The sequence below is a fragment of the Coptis chinensis genome, chromosome 2 (assembly GCF_015680905.1).
Source record: "Coptis chinensis isolate HL-2020 chromosome 2, ASM1568090v1, whole genome shotgun sequence".
In the NCBI taxonomy this organism is placed as follows: domain Eukaryota; kingdom Viridiplantae; phylum Streptophyta; class Magnoliopsida; order Ranunculales; family Ranunculaceae; genus Coptis; species Coptis chinensis.
The window spans coordinates 56,393,194-56,412,500 of NC_141457.1; the positions used below are offsets into that span (position 1 = coordinate 56,393,194).

The 19,307-nt window shown below is 35.7% G+C and overlaps 4 protein-coding genes and 1 long non-coding RNA gene across 7 annotated transcripts; 3 read left to right on the forward strand and 2 right to left on the reverse strand.

The window, feature by feature from the left end:
- Positions 1 to 974: 974 nt before the first annotated feature.
- LOC147516746 (uncharacterized) lies at positions 975 to 2,363 on the reverse strand. The gene is made up of 3 exons (XR_015213730.1): positions 2,178 to 2,363; positions 1,710 to 1,874; positions 975 to 1,514 (listed from the first exon to the last, which is right to left on the reverse strand). It is a non-coding gene; the product is annotated as an uncharacterized LOC147516746 (long non-coding RNA).
- Positions 2,364 to 4,962: 2,599 nt separating this feature from the next.
- Positions 4,963 to 8,256, forward strand: LOC147516747 (uncharacterized). Its single transcript, XM_086589214.1, has 7 exons — positions 4,963 to 5,160; positions 5,265 to 5,336; positions 5,705 to 5,772; positions 6,368 to 6,524; positions 7,305 to 7,385; positions 7,497 to 7,592; positions 8,069 to 8,256. The coding sequence occupies exons 1-7, from the start codon at positions 5,014 to 5,016 to the stop codon at positions 8,138 to 8,140; spliced, it is 693 nt and encodes a 230-aa protein (XP_086445340.1). The 5' UTR covers positions 4,963 to 5,013; the 3' UTR covers positions 8,141 to 8,256.
- Positions 8,257 to 9,043: 787 nt separating this feature from the next.
- On the forward strand, positions 9,044 to 11,855 carry LOC147516748 (uncharacterized). 3 transcript variants are annotated; one of them, XM_086589211.1, is made up of 2 exons: positions 9,044 to 11,010; positions 11,414 to 11,432. In XM_086589211.1, the coding sequence occupies exon 1, from the start codon at positions 9,141 to 9,143 to the stop codon at positions 11,007 to 11,009; it is 1,869 nt and encodes a 622-aa protein (XP_086445337.1). In that variant the 5' UTR covers positions 9,044 to 9,140; the 3' UTR covers position 11,010; positions 11,414 to 11,432. The 3 variants fall into 3 exon arrangements, with proteins under 3 accessions (XP_086445337.1, XP_086445334.1, XP_086445335.1); XM_086589208.1 differs by lacking the exon at positions 11,414 to 11,432 and adding an exon at positions 11,552 to 11,855 and having other exon boundaries at positions 9,045 to 11,010; XM_086589209.1 differs by lacking the exon at positions 11,414 to 11,432 and adding an exon at positions 11,616 to 11,855 and having other exon boundaries at positions 9,045 to 11,010.
- Positions 11,856 to 12,947: 1,092 nt separating this feature from the next.
- On the forward strand, positions 12,948 to 14,319 carry LOC147516749 (germin-like protein 9-3). The gene is made up of 2 exons (XM_086589213.1): positions 12,948 to 13,061; positions 13,469 to 14,319. The coding sequence occupies exons 1-2, from the start codon at positions 12,986 to 12,988 to the stop codon at positions 14,137 to 14,139; spliced, it is 747 nt and encodes a 248-aa protein (XP_086445339.1). The 5' UTR covers positions 12,948 to 12,985; the 3' UTR covers positions 14,140 to 14,319.
- A 1,280-nt stretch (positions 14,320 to 15,599) lies between these two features.
- Positions 15,600 to 19,092, reverse strand: CRT1A (calreticulin 1a). Its single transcript, XM_086589212.1, has 14 exons — positions 18,923 to 19,092; positions 18,167 to 18,274; positions 17,886 to 18,078; positions 17,524 to 17,782; positions 17,390 to 17,446; positions 17,260 to 17,307; positions 17,040 to 17,126; positions 16,907 to 16,964; positions 16,750 to 16,817; positions 16,575 to 16,670; positions 16,445 to 16,492; positions 16,144 to 16,173; positions 15,972 to 16,058; positions 15,600 to 15,869 (listed from the first exon to the last, which is right to left on the reverse strand). The coding sequence occupies exons 1-14, from the start codon at positions 18,999 to 19,001 to the stop codon at positions 15,858 to 15,860; spliced, it is 1,230 nt and encodes a 409-aa protein (XP_086445338.1). The 5' UTR covers positions 19,002 to 19,092; the 3' UTR covers positions 15,600 to 15,857.
- Between the last annotated feature and the right edge of the window lie 215 nt (positions 19,093 to 19,307).

Genomic DNA, 19,307 nt, shown 5'->3' on the forward strand with positions numbered 1-19,307 from the left:
TCAAATTCAACGTTATATTCAAATTCAAATGTCAAATATCAAATTCAAATTCAACGTCAAATTCATATTCATATTCAAATGTCAAATTCAAATTCAAATGTCAAATGTCAAATGTCAAATTCAAATTCAACGTCAACGTCAATTTCAAATCCAAATTCAAATTCAACCTCAAATTCATATTCAAACGTCAAATTCAAATTCAAATGTCAAATTCGAATTCAACCTAAATTTCAAATTCAAATTCAACGTCAATTTTAAATCCAAATGTCAAATTCAAATTCAAATTCAATGTCAAATTCATATTCAAATGTCAAATTCAAATTCAACATCAAATTCAAATGTCAAATTCAAATTCAACGTCAAATTCAAATTTAACGTCAAATTCAAATATCAAATTTAAATTCAACGTCAAATTCAAATTAAAATTCATCGTCAAATTCATATTCAAATGTCAAATTCAAATTCAACGTCAAATTCAAATTCAAATGTGAAATTCAAATTCAATGCCAAATTCATATTCAAATTCAACGTCAAATTCAAATGTAAAACGTCAAATTCAAAACCCTAGTCTATATAACGAAACCATAATCTATATACAAAACCCTAGTCCCTAATCCCTAACCAAACCCAATTCCTCAAATACAAAACTCTATTGGTTAGTGAGTTTAGGGTTCAACAACCAATCAAGATTGCAAAATTGCCAAAAATGAGCTGGTGTCAGTTTTTTGTCAAAAATGAGCTGGTGTCAGCTTTTGTATACACCTAATTAAACTAAAGCCATGAAGCCAATGCCCACACCAATGGAATTTCCTATAGAACTTAGAGATCAAAACATGCATAAATCAACATTAGATAACATTGCAACAAAATATGTACAAGCACTAATTACAAATTTATATAAAAAACACATCAGAAGATGTCTTACTTACATGAACAAACATCATTAGACATCTCTTACCTATGTACAGACAAAATAGAGATCTCTTACATGAACAGACAAAATAGAGATCTCTTACATCAACATACAATATAATTTACATACATTAAACACCTAATTAAGGGTAATTAAACCAAAACCATCCAGCAAATGCCTACACCAACCAACAAACTCATAATTGAGAACAACACAATTTTGGCAGTAAAAATATTTTTCTTCATTGAATCATTTTTCTTCTTCAATTCTTCAATACTCTTTAAAAAGTTTATTTTTCCTTCTCCGCATACGACTAATATTTCCCTGATATCGGTCATTAAGTATCTCCAACGTTTCATTGCGCGTTGAAAATCACTCAATGTATTAGTGCGACTCGACACATTAGTGAAGCGCAACTCGTCAAACGCACATTACAATTCCCATGCAAGGAAGTAAAAAATTGTACATATTTAGGTGAATTCATCATTACCTTTAAGTCTAAACCTGTAAGTTTAGCAGGCCTTTCACTCCACCACGAAGCCAATTGATTCAGAGTGATGCCATATTTTTTCCCATATGACTATGTCACCGGAAGGACATACTACAGGCAACGAGGCATAACATTGTGTTAAATAATCAAGAGTGATTCAACAAATAATGCACGTAGGAACAAAAAGGTTCTTCTCATTATTATACGAATGTGAACAAGCAGACTACAGAAACGAGTTATTTATCGAACATATAACAAATCACCATTTTTAAGTGAAAAATAGGTTTTTTAAGAGATTATATATACCCGCAAGGAGGAAATGCCACCTCAAGCCTTCAAGATGAGTAGCCAGCATTTATGGACTTTAATCGTCTGTACAATTTTGTTTGGACAATCTGGACAATCCTTCCACTTTTGTGAATTTCATTTCTTGGCAGGATACAACAACTCCACCTTCGAGAGAGAGGTGTGCTGCGAGAGAGAGAGAGAGTGAGAGGTGCGAGATGTGCAGAGAGAATTGGGGAAGAAGGTGGAGCAAGGTTTTTTTTTTTTTTTTTTTTTTTTTTTCTGGATTTTTGGTTTTAATTTTATATTTAATTTACTATTTTACCCTTGAGTGTTTTGTTTAAAATCAACCCAAGATATGACAGACATAATTGGCTATATCTAAATGAGATGTGTGGTGGAGATTTGGAGTGGGCATGGAGTGGCTACAAGATGGAGTGGGTGTATCCCTCCCATATATATATACTAGATTTTGAGAAGAAAAATTACCTTTCTTCTCCATTGTTGATTCACTGTTGAACGCTTTGCGAAAGGATCAGTAAATATCCATTGTCAAATTTGAGGATCATCAAATCTCCATTATCAATTTGAGTGGAATCGCCAGAGAGAGAGTGGAGGCCTATTTTTGTGAGCGAGGGTTTTTTCTTATTTTTGTGAGAAAGAATGAAAGAGTGAAGAAACGGTTATTTTTTTGGGACCCTGTTTTTTTTTTGTATGGTAGCCAATTGGAATATTGACTACCAATCAATTGAGATTAGAGAGCAATGCTATTTATGAACCAACAAGTTTGTAGCGAAAAAAAAATAATATATGAACCAACAACTTACTTTAATGCTAAGAGTTGCATTATGCATATCTATAATACAAAACAGCTCAATTTTTAAGCAAAATTATAAGGGCTTAAGTGGTGGTTTTTAAGCAAAGTTACCTAATACTTGGTGAAGTTTTTCTAGGCGTGAAGAAAAGGTCTTCAAGCATTAGCACAGATCCCGAGAAAATCAGAGCCACCACTTAAGCCCTTATAACTTGCTTAAAAAACTGAGTTGTTTTGTATTATAGAAGCAAAATTATAAGGGCTTAAGTGGTGGTTTTTAAGCAAAGTTACCTAATAATTGGTGAAGTTTTTCTAGGCGTGAAGAAAAGGTCTTCAAGTATTAGCACAGATCCCGAGAAAATCAGAGCCACCACTTAAGCCCTTATAATTTGCTTAAAAAATTGAGCTGCTTTGTATTATATATATATATAATTCTCAAAAAACCATCCATAATTTAATTACATATTAATGAAAATTGAATAATGAAACATATTTTTATCGAATGAATCAATAAAACAGCTAATCCTTCTCCTTTTAGTAATTTATTTTAGGTAGTTGGGATGATAGATGGGATTTTAGATCAGTTTCGGATCGGATTCACAGACAACCTGTATGCAAAATATTTAGTATTTCATGATTTTATTTATAAAAAAAACATATATATATATATATATATATATATATATATATATATATATATATATATATATATATTAATTCTCAAAAACTATCCATAATTTAATTACATATCAATGAAAATTAAATAACGAAACATACATTTATCGAATGAAGATGACGACTAGTTCTTCTCATTTTAGTCGATTATTTTAGGTTGTTCAGATAATGAGATTTTAAAAAATAATGAAACTTATCTTAAAACAAGTTATATAGGTCACGGGTTGATGACCCCGATCTATTAGACCCGAGAACTAATCGGGTCTACTAACAGGTTATTCGGGTTAACATATGTGACTCTAATCCAATCCATTTATTTGACGAGTTCGGCGGATCAACCCTTAAATGACCCAAAACTTTTTTTTTTAAAAATTTGAACTCGCTAATTTCGTGTCGGGTTAGCGGGTCGTGAACAAATAAAAACTGCCACTCCTATTCTAAATAATTGGTATTTGGGGTTTGATTTGCACTAATCGATTTATTAGGGGCTTTTCCTAAATCATTTTCACTAATGGCGTATAAACAGTTAATTTGGACGGTTAGTCAAGACGATTTAAAAGGATAAAGCATAATAAATTGATTAGTGAGTACCAAATCCCAAATAACTATTATTTAGGAGAATCAAAATCTAAAAGGCGCAAAATGAAACAATGACTACCCCTCATGGCCGTCAGTATCCAAATGCGGGACTTGAGTTTTGGACGGCTCATATAAGAAGACAATGCACTGATATGATTTTCAAAGTTTATTGCGTTGTCCTCTCATATCCGTGCCATTTGTAGAAGTACGAGTAAACATCACACTTTAAACATTGGAAAATGAGAGAAAGAGCAGTCGATAAGATCAAGAAGAAGAAGATAAGAACAAATGTCAGCTTTGTTCAGCTCAAAAGATAATCAAAGGACAGATCAATTTCATCGAGCATCACAAAAGGTCCCACCTCCATGCTCCATGGCCCTTGCCCCTCGGTGCACTCTTTCTCCTTTCAAAATTCAAATACTCAACGGTCCAAAGTGTTCAATAATCAGGCATGCCTACAAATTACTTTCATATATCTCGAGAAGTTTAAGCAAAAACAAAGACAAACAGGAAACAGCTGCTTCAGAAAAATGGTTGTATTATTTTTAGAAGACAAAATTTTGTGCTAGACTAGGCTTATAGAGTTATTAATTAAGCCAAAAGATTATCTGTGCAGTAATGTTCAAGATAATTGAAATCCGTAAAAGTTCAAAAAGAAATAAGAGAAGTGACACATTTTTACTAAAATTAGTAAATAATAACGAAAACAGCATGGAGTGACACCATTGTTTTCTGTTAAGCGAGATTAATTAGACTATATACATAGTTCCTTCTTTGAAGGAAGTTTGGTTTTATTTTCTTTGAACTAATTAACTGACTAATTGGAAGCAAGACCATTTCAATGCATTGACTTGGTATTCGGTGAATAAATATTGACAGTACACTGAGAGAGGCCAGAAGAGTGACTAAAAAAAGTGACGTATGGAAACAATGATATAATTTCAATCAGCTGAGAGCCTGAGAGATGAAATTTGAGCAAGCTCATCAAATGACACTTAAAAAGTTGTCCTCATGAACAAGATTAACCATAATCTGAATATGAAAATTTTGGTTTTTTTTCTCAATTTGACCAGACGTAATGTTCAATGGTCTTTGGGCTCAATTTGAGCATTTGACTCTATCTCAAACTTCCATTGCCCAAGTCGACCGGGTCATATTTGTCATTTCACGAAGAAGAACACATTTGTATTCTCGTATATATAAAGTTATAAACTATAAAGGCAGAGGCAGAGAGAACGAGAGAGGACAGAGCCAGAAATGGACAACAGAGAAGTAGTATTGTTTGTAGAAAAGTTGTTGGTCTCAAAAGCATCAACAATTTCACAGTGTAGAATTTGCCATGAAGAAGAAGTTGAGAGTTGTAAAAGCTTAGAAGCTCCTTGTGCTTGTTCTGGAACTGTTAAGGTGTGCAACAACAACAAACTGACCAACTTGCACTTCTGTATGCCTCTTTTTTGCTCATTTCTGAAATCTTCAAAGCTTGTGTAATATCTTGTTTCTTTTTTCAGTTTGCACATAGAGATTGTATACAAAGGTGGTGCAATGAAAAGGGAAATACCATCTGTGAAATATGTCTTCAGGTTAGTATCTTGAATGAAGCCAAAGTATGGTGTATGTTGCTCTGTAATCTCAAAAATGTTCTTCTTGCTGTGTTTTTGGCCTTTCATAAAAGTTTTTAGATATTTTTAGTGCTTGTATTTTGTATATTTTTGGACTGTTTAAGACTATCTCATGCCTAATAGGAAAAATTTTCTTTGCATTTTTATGTGAAATTTTGACTTCTAATGTGCTTCTTGCATGAGTTATAATGATTTGATTTAAAAATGAAAAATATTATTTACATGTGGTATTTTTCATGTTTATTTCCCCCTGTTTTTAGGCCTATCTCAGTTTGAAATTCAGATTTTTAAAATTTCAAGTGTTATTTCAAATTTTTTACTCCTTACAGAAATTTGAACCTGGGTATACTGCACCTTCCAGAAAAGCTCAATTGGATGATGTAACGGTAATTATTAGGTATTAATATATCTACTTCTATTTCTCCACTACAATGTATTTGTTTTTAAATATGATCACCAGTCTTATCTATTAAAACAGTGACTTTATAAGCATTAATTTGGATGGAACTTGAATGAACGAATGAAGATTTGTAATGCCGTGTTGTATTCTTCATTGTCATTATCATTGTCATTGTCATCTGTCATTGCCATCTGTCTGACATCAAACTGTAGTCATTTTGTACGAATCCCAGTCATGAAATTCAGAACTAGGATGTTGAACAAATTTAAATGGGGAACAGGATTGCTTCAGCTGATTTTATAATTTGGGATAAGACGTTTTCGTCTATGTCATCTTACCTTGTTCAAAGTATTGCGATTGGGTAACGGGGCCAAGTTGAAAAAAAAGTGTTCAGTCTTATTAACATCCTAATCAGTGATGATGACATTTAAGTGCACACTTGTGTTTTAGTGCAAAGAATTTGGTCTAGTGGAGAACACCATAATGTTCAAATTTTGCATGCTTATTTGGAAAATTTACTACTTCCCTTAATTCATGATCAAAAAGAAGAACGCCGTGAATGGAGCTTTACTGACTTTACATTTTGAAACAGTGGTAGTTTGGATGTTCGAAGAGAAAACCAAGAGCTACTTAATCCTGGACTTATGGCCATTGTTGCAATCGATAATGATACGAGTGAACCCGACTACTCTGAATGCTCATCCGCGGCTGAGAGAAGCGCAAATTGCTGCAGATCAGTTGCTATCACTGTAAGAATCTTTTTTCAAATTAAAGTACTAAAGTACTAAACAAATACCCAACTTTGAAAAAGGAAGAAACAATGAAAGAAAGTTCAAGTATGGAGCATTAGGCAGTAATTATGTTTTGCATTAGGTTGGGCCTAATTTGTGGAAGCATGCCTCTAAATGTTTAATTATGACAAATGCACAATGATGCATCAGTATTATTGACCCATATGCAATAATGGTTTCAGTCCTGCCGAACTTTGAAGCTTCCACATTATACTCTCCAAACTAAAATAATATCAGTCCTGTAGTTGATTGATCCCCACCTTCCAATAGAATATATGTATTGTCTATGTAGTTCCCTTCTATTAAGGTGTTTTTTTGACTTTGTTCCATAGGAATGCTGAATGCACATTATGCTGTTTTTCAAAAAGTAATCTAGTACAAGTAGATTATTATGCCCAGCAATTCATCATTGTAGTTCCACTGGAAACGTGGACTGAATCGATTAACATATGAATTTTGAAGTCGGGATTAAATTAATTGCCTGAAAAGTTACTTAAAATTCAGTCTTTGGACATGCTCGATCAAAAATCAGAGTTCACGAAGTGTGATTTGTTAGAATGGTGGTTTAACAGACCGTTTTAGATCGCATTTTGAAGCACACAAGAGTTTCCTCATGATTAAGGCCCTGACCAGCATTGCATTCCCTCCACCTGGAAGATGATGTGTGAAACGTTGCTTGAAATAAAAGTTAGGATACAAGGAATAATTATTCTTTTGTTCCATAATCATGTTTGGCAGTTTTCAATCCTTTTGCTTGTGAGACACTTCCTTGTCGTGCTTACCAGTGGAACAGATGAATACGCGTTCACACTTCTTACTGTAAGTATTCAATCATCCTAACGGCCTAACCTCTCAAGTCTCAACACTGTATGATCTTTTATGCAAAATGAGTTGATAACTTGATATACTTCCTTTTGGTTAAATTTACAGTTATTTCTTCTAAGAGCTGGTGGGATTCTTCTTCCCCTGTATATAATGATCCGAATAATTTCAGCAATCCAAAATAGCCTGCAGCGTCTCTATACTGTAAGTTCTAAATATTCCTTATTAAGTTATATAAAGAACTTCACATAGCTACATTTTCTTTCTCTATCCACTCGAGTATTACTTTTTCAACCGCAGAGTCGCACGCTATTAATATTAATGTTGCGTTGCACAAATTAGTGGGGAGCCATTTCCTATCGGTTTATATTAGTAGTCACAATTATGGAGAGTGCCTATGGAATTTCTATTGTCTGCCCTCAGTAGTATCACTTCTTATACTTTTGATGGGCCAGTAGAGAACATAGCCGAGCCTTTCCCCACAAAAATTTCAGATGAAAAAGAATGCATTTAAAAAGAATAAATCAAAGATTGTATATAGTCAGCTAGAAGGCATGCAATCATTAATTCCTACTGTCAAGGCATTTAATCATGAACATTAGAATAATAGAATGACAGATTCAGTTCTATAGTTGGTAATACAAGTAATTAATTTTTATTTGTCTATGTTCGTATAACAGGAAGCTGATGAGACATCATCCGAAGGTGATGAAGAAGAGCTGCTACATCCGGCAACTCAAATACACTCCTAACAGTTCAATCAATGGCACCTCTCCCCTTTTTGTATCTGAGCACCATGCTTGTGCTCTTTCCTGTATTCCCGTTTCCGTTCTATTCTATTGAAATGCGAAGAGAAATTTGTATACGAGTATCTGATGTTGTTACATACTTGCACTAAAAGATGACTTCAATATCAAACTAACAAAAGATAAAGCAATCACCATCTTTTAAGGACCAGTAAATGTGTCTTTATCGAAAATAAAAAAAAAAGGCTAAGCTAGCTTCTGTCATTGTTAGACACTGGTACAATTTGACAATTTCAGTCTCTCAGTCCAAAGTATCAGTGTACAACTATACAAGTTCAACCTGTTAGAAACTCCAAACTCGTACCCCTGAAAACACTGGACACAAAGTTTTTATGCAAAATGTTAAAAATGATGATTGTCCTACATAAACGATACTATATTCCAACAAAAAAGTAATACCAATTAAAAACCATAAAAACAACACACAAAACAGTGAAAACACTCACTTATCAAGAACTTCTAATTAACTCAGAGAGTCAAGGGTTCGAAGCCCTCCACCTCCACAAAATATTTAAAGACACGAGCTTCTAGCTCAATTGTCTTCATAGGAGAGGTTGCAAGTTCAAATAGCACCAAGTGTTAGTTGAGATTTAGCTCAATTGTCTTCATAGGAGAGGTTGCAAGTTCAAATAGCGCCAAGTATTAGTTGAGATTTATTTCTTGTGTAATTATGTGATGTCAGCGGCAATATAAGCTTTTCGACTAGGGTTTTTAAATGTAACCGGTGTGGGTCTATTTTAACTCTCTAAATATTTCAAAAAAAAAACAAAACTCAGAGAGTCAAATATGGGCCCAGAAACACTGTCTAGCCCAACATAGGCACATGGAGCTGAGCCCAAGAAAAGAAGCCCAAGTACTGTCCTTCCCAAAAATTTGGTTGATACTCAACTTCAGTCACCCACTTAACAGCAAAAGCTCAACTAATGTTAATGGAGCTTGCCTTAAAATGACACTTTTTGTAAGAAAACTCATTAAAGATACAATCTTTAACCAACGCGGCTTCAATATCAACTCAACAACAAAACTATACAATGGAAATGAGACACACAGAAGAGGAGAAAGATGGGTTTGTCGACAGCAAATGTGCTTTCTTAATGGTATCTCTTTGCCCATGTCTCATTTTATTCATTATTCTTTTGATAGTTATTTCCATTGTTCTCTTGGTCAAGTTTCATGTCTTTTGCCACACTCCTTTTCACACTCTTTTCCACAAGAACAAATGTTAACTCCACTTAGAACAAAAATAACAGTAGCCTATTTGAGTACTGGTGTTGTTAGTTCAAGGGGTTTTTGTAGTGTGGGTAATGATGATTCAGATGTAGAGGGAGAGAGAGAAGAGTTTGAGGGTGAGTGTGGGGGTTTTGAGTCGAAGGCGGATGGGAAAGAGGTTGAGAGAGTGTGTAAGGTTATTAATGAGTTGTTTGCGTCGGATAGGAACATGGAAGGGATTTTAGACCAATGTGGTATTGATTTGTCTCATGATCTTGTGTTGGATGTGTTGGATCGATTTAAGCATGCGCGGAAGCCAGCTTTTAGATTCTTTGGTTGGGCTGGGGAGAAAGAGGGGTTTGAGCACGATTCAAGGACTTATAATTCGATGATGGGGATACTTGGGAAGACTAGGCAGTTGGAGAGTATGGTGGCAATGATGGAAGAAATGGGGAAAAAGGGGCTTCTTACGATGGAGACGTTTTCCATTGCGATTAGATCTTTTGCTGGTGCGCGAGAGATGAAGAAAGCTATTGGGATTTTTGAGTTGATGAAAAAGTATAATTATAAGGCTGGGGTGGATACGTTTAATAGTTTGCTTGACGCTCTAGGGAGGGCGAAGCTTGGTAAGGAAGCTCAAGCTTTGTTTGAGAAGTTGAAGGATCGATTCCCACCAGATATGAGAACTTATTCAGTTCTATTAGCAGGTTGGTGTAAGGTGAAGAATCTAATGGAGGCTGGGAGAGTTTGGAATGAGATGATAGATAAAGGTTTGAAACCAGACATTGTTGCTCACCACATAATGCTTGAAGGGTTGTTAAGGGGGAGGAGGGAGTCTGAAGCTATCAAGCTCTTTGAGCTCATGAAGGCCAAGGGCCCTTCTCCAATTGTTCGAAGCTACACCATCTTGATCAGGGATTTATGCAAGAGAAATAAAATGGAAGAAGCTGTTAAGTACTTCAACGAAATGGTAGATATTGGATGTGATCTGGATCCTGCAATTTATACATGTTTAATGGTGGGTTTTGGAAACCGGAAGAATTTGGAAAAGGTCTATGGCTTGCTTAAGGAGATGAAAGAGAAGGGTTGTCCCCCTGATGGACTAACTTATAATGCTCTCATCAAACTGATGACCAATCGACAAATGCCAGATGATGCAGTTAGAATATATAAGAAAATGATACAGAATGGACACAAACCAACAATCCATACATATAACATGCTGATGAAGTCTTACTTTCATTTGAAAAACTATGAGATGGGTTATGCTGTTTGGGAAGAGATGGCATCCAAAGGGTGTTGTCCTGATGATAACTCCTACATTGTTTTTGTTGGGGGTCTTATAAGACATGGGAGGTCAGAAGAGGCTTGTAAATATCTGGAGGAGATGATTGAGAAAGGAATGAAGGCTCCTCAGCTCGATTACAATAAATTTGCTGCAGATTTCTCAAGAGCTGGGAAGCCAAATATACTAGAAGAACTGGCTCAAAAAATGAAATTCTCAGGCAAGTTTGAGGTTTCCCATGTGTTTGCAAGGTGGTCCGAGATGATGAAGAAGTCCATCAAACAAAGAGAACCTTCTCATGTTGGAAGACGGGCTGCCTGAGGTATTAGCTGATTCCAAAACTACATTACCATTTGTCTTTGGTACAATACTTCTATTGTATGTATGATCCTTAATGTATCAGTTGGTGCTCCAACAATAGAATTGTATTTTTCCTGTTTGCATTTTTCTCTCTTGTATGTTTGTTCTTTTGATTTATTCAGTTCTCAATGTGGGTTTCTTTGTTCTTTTGAGTTTGTAATGCATTAGATCTAGAGGACGTGGATCTTTTTTTCTTTTGCAAAATGTAAGTGGCTGTTTTGTTCATTTGATATTGGAATTCAAAACGAAAAATGATAAGCCTAAGCCTTACAAAAGCGAGATTAAAACATTACATCCTGTCTAGAAACTGTGGTATATTGCATATCTATTTTGCTGTATGTAATCTTCTATCTTTATGTCTAAAGGAGGAGTAAAGTTACCACGTTTATAGGACCTTTAAGTGAAACCCCAAGTGTTTTATGTTTCAATGACTGAATGAACATAAGAAAGTTAAAGGGCTTAGCAGTGGAGTTGATTATGTGTATTTTCTATGGCATCTTAAGCACTTGGAAGGCTAGAAAGAAGGATGGTCTCTTTAAAGTGATGGCTAATACGAGGTTTTGGCAGTGCATATATATGTGGCTTTTGTAGGAGATGCAATCAAGTGGCTGCATGAAGAACTAAGTTCAGAACGAGGAATAATTTTCATTGATTGAGTTGCAATCTAGTGGCTGCATGAAGAACTAAGTTCAGAACAAGGAATAATTTTCATTGATTCAGTTGTCTAGTGCAGGTTTCTTTTCTCTTTTTTAAGTTTAATGCACTCGAAATACAATATACACTTCTTCTTTTTTCTTTTTTGCAAAATGCAAGCGGGTGTTTGTATTCATTCAAAAATGGAGTTAAGAATCATTAGCCCAAGCTTGCAAGAAGGTAGTATATAACTTTACATCCTATCTAGAATTTATCGTATGTCACATATATATTTTCTTGTATATTCTGCACCCAGTAGGGCTTTTAAGTGAAGCCTCAGTGTTTATGTTTCAACGACTGCTAGAAATTAGGATGTTTAACATACTGTACTGGCCAGTACAAGGTTTTGGCAGTGCATATCTTTGTGTCATTTATAGGAGATGCAATCTAATGGTTGCACGAAGAACTAAGATCAGGAAGAGGAATCATTATTTAGTTTTCCCTACAGATTCAGTATGGTAGGAGCCCTGAGCACAATACATGCTTCAGTTTTTTGACGTCTCCATTAAATCTTCTTACAAATGACTACGGATCATCCCTTTCCTTGGAAGGTAGGTGTCACCTGTGTCCAGATATAAAGTAGATGTTTTCCTGGCAGTTTGATCATGGAGTGGTTAGAAACAGCATAACAAGACTGTTTGTATAACAGTCAGACTAACGACTACGTATTTAAAAAGAGAAGAGGGCTCGGTTTGTGAGGGCCTAAAGAGGGGTTACAAGCTCTTGCGCAGGCTTTATTGAGGGCCTAAAAGAATCTTCCATATGGGTCACATGGAATGTGATGCTAACTTTGTTGAAACTAATCAAGAGGCCAAGAATAGACATTCTGTAATGGCTTCCAGTGAGCTTGTTTTTGATAATGGAGATGTTCTTGTTAATTCACGGACTGGTACCACTTACTGTCCTTGTGGTTTACTATTTGTTTAAGACCAAGATCAACGATGAATAGAGCAACAGGACTAGTAGAGTCTTCTTATGCCGTAGTTGCCAGTTCAGCCTTGATTGCTTTGCTTGAATAATGGCAACATCAGTCTTAAGACATCATTAGGATAGTTTCATGAGTGCCCATTGTAAACAGAGTGTTGGAACTTTGACACAGTTCTTGACATTGTTGGTGAGACTGTGAAGTGTGGTACTAAGAATGTTTCCATGCTTTTGTATCCTGTGCTAGATTGATTAATTTGGTTTTTAGTGTCTTCAGAATGTATACCGTGGTACCTGAGCCTTCACTGAAGTTATTATATATGGAGAGGATAACAGGGAGAGATAGGTACTGCCTGCTTTGTGCAGGTCTGTTGAGCGGCAGCAAGAATGGAAATGGTATTCTCCTTGTTTTCATTTCGAGTAGTCTGACATTTTGATAGTAATTGTCAAGCACAAGCCTGCATATTTCATCAGGTTCAGATTTGTCATTTTGAGTTACCAGTATCATTCCAAAAGAAGAGCAGAGAAGGGACATGTAAAACGGCTGCCGCTTATATTTTATGTACCCAAATGCAAGACAAATTTGAGTTGAATTGAACAAGATTTCATTATCCTGAAAACTGGATTACACCAATAGTACTTTTTCTTGTTCGCTCTAATATGGAGCCAAGATACAAAGAGACACAACAACAGCCTAGTAAACTTCAGCTACAGCAGCAGGCCACTTTTTAACAGGATGTGAAAATAAAAATAAAAGCTCAATAACACCCAGCTGTAAACTGATGTTCTGATGTTATATATAGGTAGGATAATCAACAGTGATTCACGCAACCAATTGCTTCAGATATCAATGGCTTTGAACTGTCTAAGACCTACCTTTCTGTTTCTAATAATGGCCTTGACCATCTCCCATGTGGTCCGTGCAAGTGACCCAGACATCACATCAGATTTCATTGTTCCGGCGAACTCTAATGCTGTAGATGGTGCATTCTTCACCCACACTGGTCTACGTGGAATATTTGATGGCGGAGCCCCAACAACCTTCAAGGTGACAAAAGCTAGCTTGGCTGAGTTTCCAGCTCTTAATGGTCAGAGTGTGTCTTTTGCAGTACTGCAATACCCTGCAGGTGGCGTCAACCCACCTCACACACACCCCCGTTCGGCTGAGCTTTTGTTTGTTATTGAAGGTAGCCTCGAGGTTGGTTTAGTAGACACCACTAACAAGTACTTCAATCAAACACTCCAAGTAGGAGACATGTTCATTTTCCCCAAGGGTCTAGTACACTACCAATACAATGCCAGTCCTAGTGATGCAGCATTTGCGGTTTCTGCCTTCGGCAGTGCTAATGCTGGGACTGTATCAGTTCCCCTCAGTGTATTTACCACTGGCATTGATGACGGAATCCTCGCATTGGCTTTCAAGACCGATGTAGCGACCATTCAGAAGATCAAAACTGGTCTAGTACCAAAGTAACTTTGAAGTTCCCCTGTGATTCCCATAAACAATCCTGCCATTTCTTTCATTCCGTTCATTTTTTTTATGCTCACTCCCATCTATATTTGATTTCGTGTTGTTATGTAATAAAGAGTGGTGGAGAGTCTTGCTTTCATTTCTGCTTGTCAAATAAAGTGACAGTGAAGGATTAACATTCTTTATCAATTCTATCACTTGCACTTTCCACTTCATCATCCTACAATGCTCTAATTTCTAAGTTATACTGGACTAATTTGATGTAAATTTACCTATCCAACGATTTTTAACTACCTATTATCCTCCATGACGAGATTCGGAGATTGGAAAGATTTCTATCCAAGGAAGGGATGCAGTAATTACAGTCTTCTAAAAGTAATGTGCACACCTATCAGAATCACCATTTACGTGACTCAATTATATCCTTTGAAAGTTTGAAATGCAAGCATACTAATAGATTCAACAAGATCATCACAAAACCATGTTCGTTTTTCACTGTCCTGGATATTCTTACAGCTATCAAAGTGCCAGAATCCACAAAAATGCCCTCGTATAAATCTGTTCATATTAGTCCAGCGTCGATGCATTTCAGCTTTTGTAGCAGTATACATTAACATTAATTTAATACGACATTTGGTTAGGATATGAATGGATAGTCTTGTTCTACTTATTACGTAGTTTTTGCCTTGAGGAGTCAAATTGCTGTGTCTGTGAAGTCATTACAAAGCGAACAGTAACGACCGTCCTTCAGGAGATCGTAATTGAGTACAATGTAATGTGTTTCGAAATTTCATTCAGAAAAGAAATTATCCTTCATATCTGAATCTTCCATTCAGAGCTACAACTCCGAGCTCTCAATGCATTTTTTTTTTCTTTGTACACATTTTTTTTACTGATAGAGTGATAGTGCAGAGAACGCAACTTTCAATGGCTATAACGAAATTACAAAGTATTCCAATTTTACCTTTTTGCCAAATCATGCTTGGTTTTGTAACCAATGTATTTATGGGAAAGGCGAAATTCTAATGCTAGGAGTGGTCCTCAATGGTTTTGCATAACAGAACCATTTTTCCAACAGTGGCATTCAGGTTACCAAAAAAAGTATTCATTCTTATCACCTTCATCCATCTTATGTATTGCTTAGTATTATGCATCCAGCACTCCGGTTACGGGTTTGTGCACTAGCGCGTGGGTCGATGGTTATAACAGGAAAAGTTGGAAACTAAGTTGGTTTTATGAACAGGGATTATTTATAGTTCACAAATTCCGCTAATAACAAACAGAGAAAATGGCTGAGCATGGAGAGGCTCCGTCAAGACATGCATTAGCAAGCTCAAGTGCTAGGAATACTCTTAAGAGCTCAGAATAATCAAAGCTCTATCTGGACAATGCATTAGTAGCAGGCTCAAGTGCTAGGAATACTTTTTAAGAGTTCAGAATAATCAAAAGGAAACAAAACACTATTTGAGCCGAGAAAGATTAACATGTTATTAGCTAATCTAAATTATTTCTTTGGAAAAAGTAACTCCATCAAGTTGCAAGAACTTAAATTAGATTGAAATAATGAGAAATAATCACCCAAATATTTTCTCCATCTAAATGGCGTTTAATCTAAAGAAGTTTCCCTACAAAAGAGAAAAAATTGGAAAATTTTCTTCCGCGAGAGCAACCACCCAGACTTATATCTATACTACTCTGCAACCAAGATTCATCTCCTCTGCTTAAAGCTCATCCTGCAAAACAAAGTGTGGAACGGTGTGAATCAAATGTGAAAAACAAATATGGACTCCATAAGAAAATAAAATTTGATTAAAACAAAAATAAAGGATACATACATGTACTTCTTCATCATCTGAATCCTCTTTGGCTTCAGCATCATCACCTTCGGTGTCCTCAGCTTCCTCACCATCTGCCTTGTCATCCTGTGAGGAAATACAGCACATTTATCAACAGAAATGAAGCGAATTGAAAAATGAACCTCGATTGGAAACTGTTTCAGAAAATTACATCAGAATCAGCTGGATCGTCCTTGGATTCCTGCATGAATGGGTAGAGACAGATAGTATTAGTATACCCACATTGAAGACATTTCACACGGCTACCAAGTTAAAAACTACCATTACCAGATTTTAGATTCACAATTTTTCTCATTGCAACATTAGGAAAAGACCCAAGCATTTGATGGGATCATGTTTGGTAAATATGGTTCAAACTTAAGCAGTATATACAAATTAAGGTTCATTTAATTTCCAAATCATATCCCTCTGCCACCTAATGTTGGGAGTCAGAATTGAGCAAGTGATGTTACCTCTTCTTCTGTCTTTTTCTCTGCCTCTTCAAATGCTGCCTTTTCAGCCTGCAAATTACAAACAATTAGCATTGTGCATAAAGAACACTCCAGAAACACCAAAAACATAGAAAGGTAAAAGGCATCATACATCCTTGTTCTTGCCCCAGGTTTCCTCAGCCAACTTCTTTGCATAATCTGGATCATCACTGACCAAGACATTGTCAAACAAGGTCCCTGACTTCACCTGAAAGTTTATGCTTTATTAAGCGATTATCACATTTATATGTAATAACGAACTAAAACGTAAAATGTAAATGTTATACCTGCCACAACTCAATGCCAACATATTTCAACTTGGGGAAGACATAAATCTCTGGATCATCCTTGAATTCTGTAAAATCGATGGCATCTTTTAGTTTCAATTAAAAATCCTCGATTCAAACTTAAAGAATGCATTTGAAAGTAATAACACATCAATACCTGGGTTATCAATCAGAGGTGCCTTCCATTTTCCCTTGTAGTTAGGGTTCTTGATTTTCTGCAATGGCAATATCATTTAGAAAAATGTTGCTCTTAAAACTCTATTATACACTAAGAGTTACAAGTTCCAAACCTTTTGCTTCCATGGTCCCTTGTATTCAGGGTTAGCAATAGTCGGTGCTGCCCACTCACCATCTTCCTCGTCATCCCAGTCTTCGGGCTACATTAATCAAGGACATTATTCAATGAGTAAACTGAGTAGCTTCATCATATGAAAATGTGTACACAAAAACTCTTTTTTCCTTGATTACAACGAAACCACAATAGCAAAAATAAAGAGCATAATTTGGTACCTTTTTGGCATCAACATCAGGAATCTCAGCTGGAATTTCATCGTAACCCTTTGCAAACAGAAAAGCAGTTAGTACTCCAGTAATTCTATCAATCTAAATGAACCAAGGAATACACTGAAAAGGGTAGTACCTCGGGCTTAACATCTTCAGGGTCAGGAATATACTCCTTGTCATCCCAATCTTCAGGCTGTTTAATAAGAATTGGATCAGTATAAAGATTCACAAAAGAAAACGTTACTAAGAGAAATAGAAGATATAACTTACTTTTTTCGCTTCAGGATCCTTAATTTTCTTTGGTGGGAGAATATCCCAGTCTGTATATACACTTCCAGTCTGTTTCTCTTCATTGTCAATATGGATGCTATATGTAGCATCTGGACGGAGGATGAAAGTATACACATGAGTCAGCTGGTCAGTCTCACAGGGAACTTCCTTCTTGATCAAGTGGTTTGTTTCATTTTTGGTAAGAATAGCATGGACTTTTTTGGTGCTATATCCACAAATATCTGGTCCAAACATTATACTGCAATCGAGACACACAAAATGATCACCAAGTTAAAATACTACAATAGGGAAGTTAGTGTGCAACCTGAGATTAAATTCACCAGGGAGTTTTATTTAATTACCTATAGGGGGTATCACCACCAAACTTCTTCTGATCAACATCACCACTAAGCAGCTTCATGTAGCCACCACCACAATCAAGTTTTTGCTCGTGTTTGACAGAGAACTGGAAAACCAATGTCTTCTCCTTGTTACTGAACTCGGGAAATTCAGCAGATATAGCATAGAATCTGTAGTCTTCACTAGTTTGAATACCTATACCAAAATACATTAAAAGTTATTAACACACAAAATGCATTCAAGTAAGAAACATTTAATTTGTCATAACTGAGAATATGAATACCTTTATCATTAGCATCTCCATTCCATTTACCAGCAGTGAAGTTCCATTCACCAGCTGTGTTTTCATCCTTCTTCCATTCAGATTTAACCCAACGGCTTTCCCATCCATCTGCAAATTTGTAACATTAACATAACATACACAAATCTTGCAATATCTACAAACATGAAAACTTAAACCAATATAAGAACATCCCCCCCTCGGCACAATCATGTCTTTAAAGAAAGGCATTAAACATCACCCAGATCCTGAGGATGAATGGGATATATTAGCAAAAGTATTTCTTACGTTAATGTTTTTGACAAGTCAATTATATGATTCAATTGGTAACACATACAAATGGGTCAAGACCCTGACTTTTAAATTGTAAAAGTGACGTGTCCAGTTTTAATTGGTACATTTGCAATACTTAACGATCAAACACACAAGAATTTCACACAAATTCTATAAATGTCCAACGTTGCAAGCACTCAAATCCATGATTGAGTCTCACTGTTTATATCCCCAAAAAAAACTAGATCATCCTATAATCTCAAAAAGTTGAATTAGACTTGTGACATTATCCAATTTGAATCCACAAAGTCAACGCTCAGAATCCGATCTCAGTCAAGAGCTGAATAATATTGATAGATCTACAACCAAATTTATCACTAACCAGTAGATCCAATCATGAAAAGACAAAATTTCAATGAAAAAAAAAAAAAAAACAGATCAAGTAATGATCACAATGCTAACAATTGATCAAGTAATTTATTATACCTTCGAAGCGTTCTTCAAAGAACACTTGAGCAGAAACAATTGCAAATAATAAAACAAAACTTAAAACACGAATCGCCATTCTTTGTCACCCACTGAAAACGAGAAAGAGGAAAAAAAAAGTGAGCTCTCCAACCAAAACTCTGTTAGAAGTGAGATTAATATAGGCCTTTTATGTGAATTTTTAGATTTTGTTAGGGTTTATGTATTGGAATGAACCTTGGGTTTGCGTGGTATTTACATGTTTGGTACTAAATGTAAGGGTAGATGTGGTATTTCAGTGGTCAGTGAGGTGGAGTTGTGTTTTTATTGGTTGGAATATTGTGGACAGCAAACATTGACCAATCAGAGGAATATTTTTTACCTAATTTGAATAGAGTTAATTTGA

Coding starts and splice junctions, on each gene's coding strand:
- LOC147516747 (XM_086589214.1), top strand. CDS start 5,014: ATGGACAACAGAGAAGTAGTATTGTTTGTAGAAAAGTTGTTGGTCTCA. Junction 5,161..5,264: donor CTTGTTCTGGAACTGTTAAG/GTGTGCAACAAC, acceptor TTCTTTTTTCAG/TTTGCACATAGAGATTGTAT. Junction 7,593..8,068: donor GCCTGCAGCGTCTCTATACT/GTAAGTTCTAAA, acceptor TTCGTATAACAG/GAAGCTGATGAGACATCATC.
- LOC147516748 (XM_086589211.1), top strand. CDS start 9,141: ATGACACTTTTTGTAAGAAAACTCATTAAAGATACAATCTTTAACCAA.
- LOC147516749 (XM_086589213.1), top strand. CDS start 12,986: ATGGAGAGGATAACAGGGAGAGATAGGTACTGCCTGCTTTGTGCAGGT. Junction 13,062..13,468: donor CGGCAGCAAGAATGGAAATG/GTATTCTCCTTG, acceptor TGTTATATATAG/GTAGGATAATCAACAGTGAT.
- CRT1A (XM_086589212.1), bottom strand. CDS start 19,001: ATGGCGATTCGTGTTTTAAGTTTTGTTTTATTATTTGCAATTGTTTCT. Junction 16,965..17,039: donor AGGGACCATGGAAGCAAAAG/GTTTGGAACTTG, acceptor TTGCCATTGCAG/AAAATCAAGAACCCTAACTA. Junction 16,174..16,444: donor AGAAAAAGACAGAAGAAGAG/GTAACATCACTT, acceptor CCATTCATGCAG/GAATCCAAGGACGATCCAGC.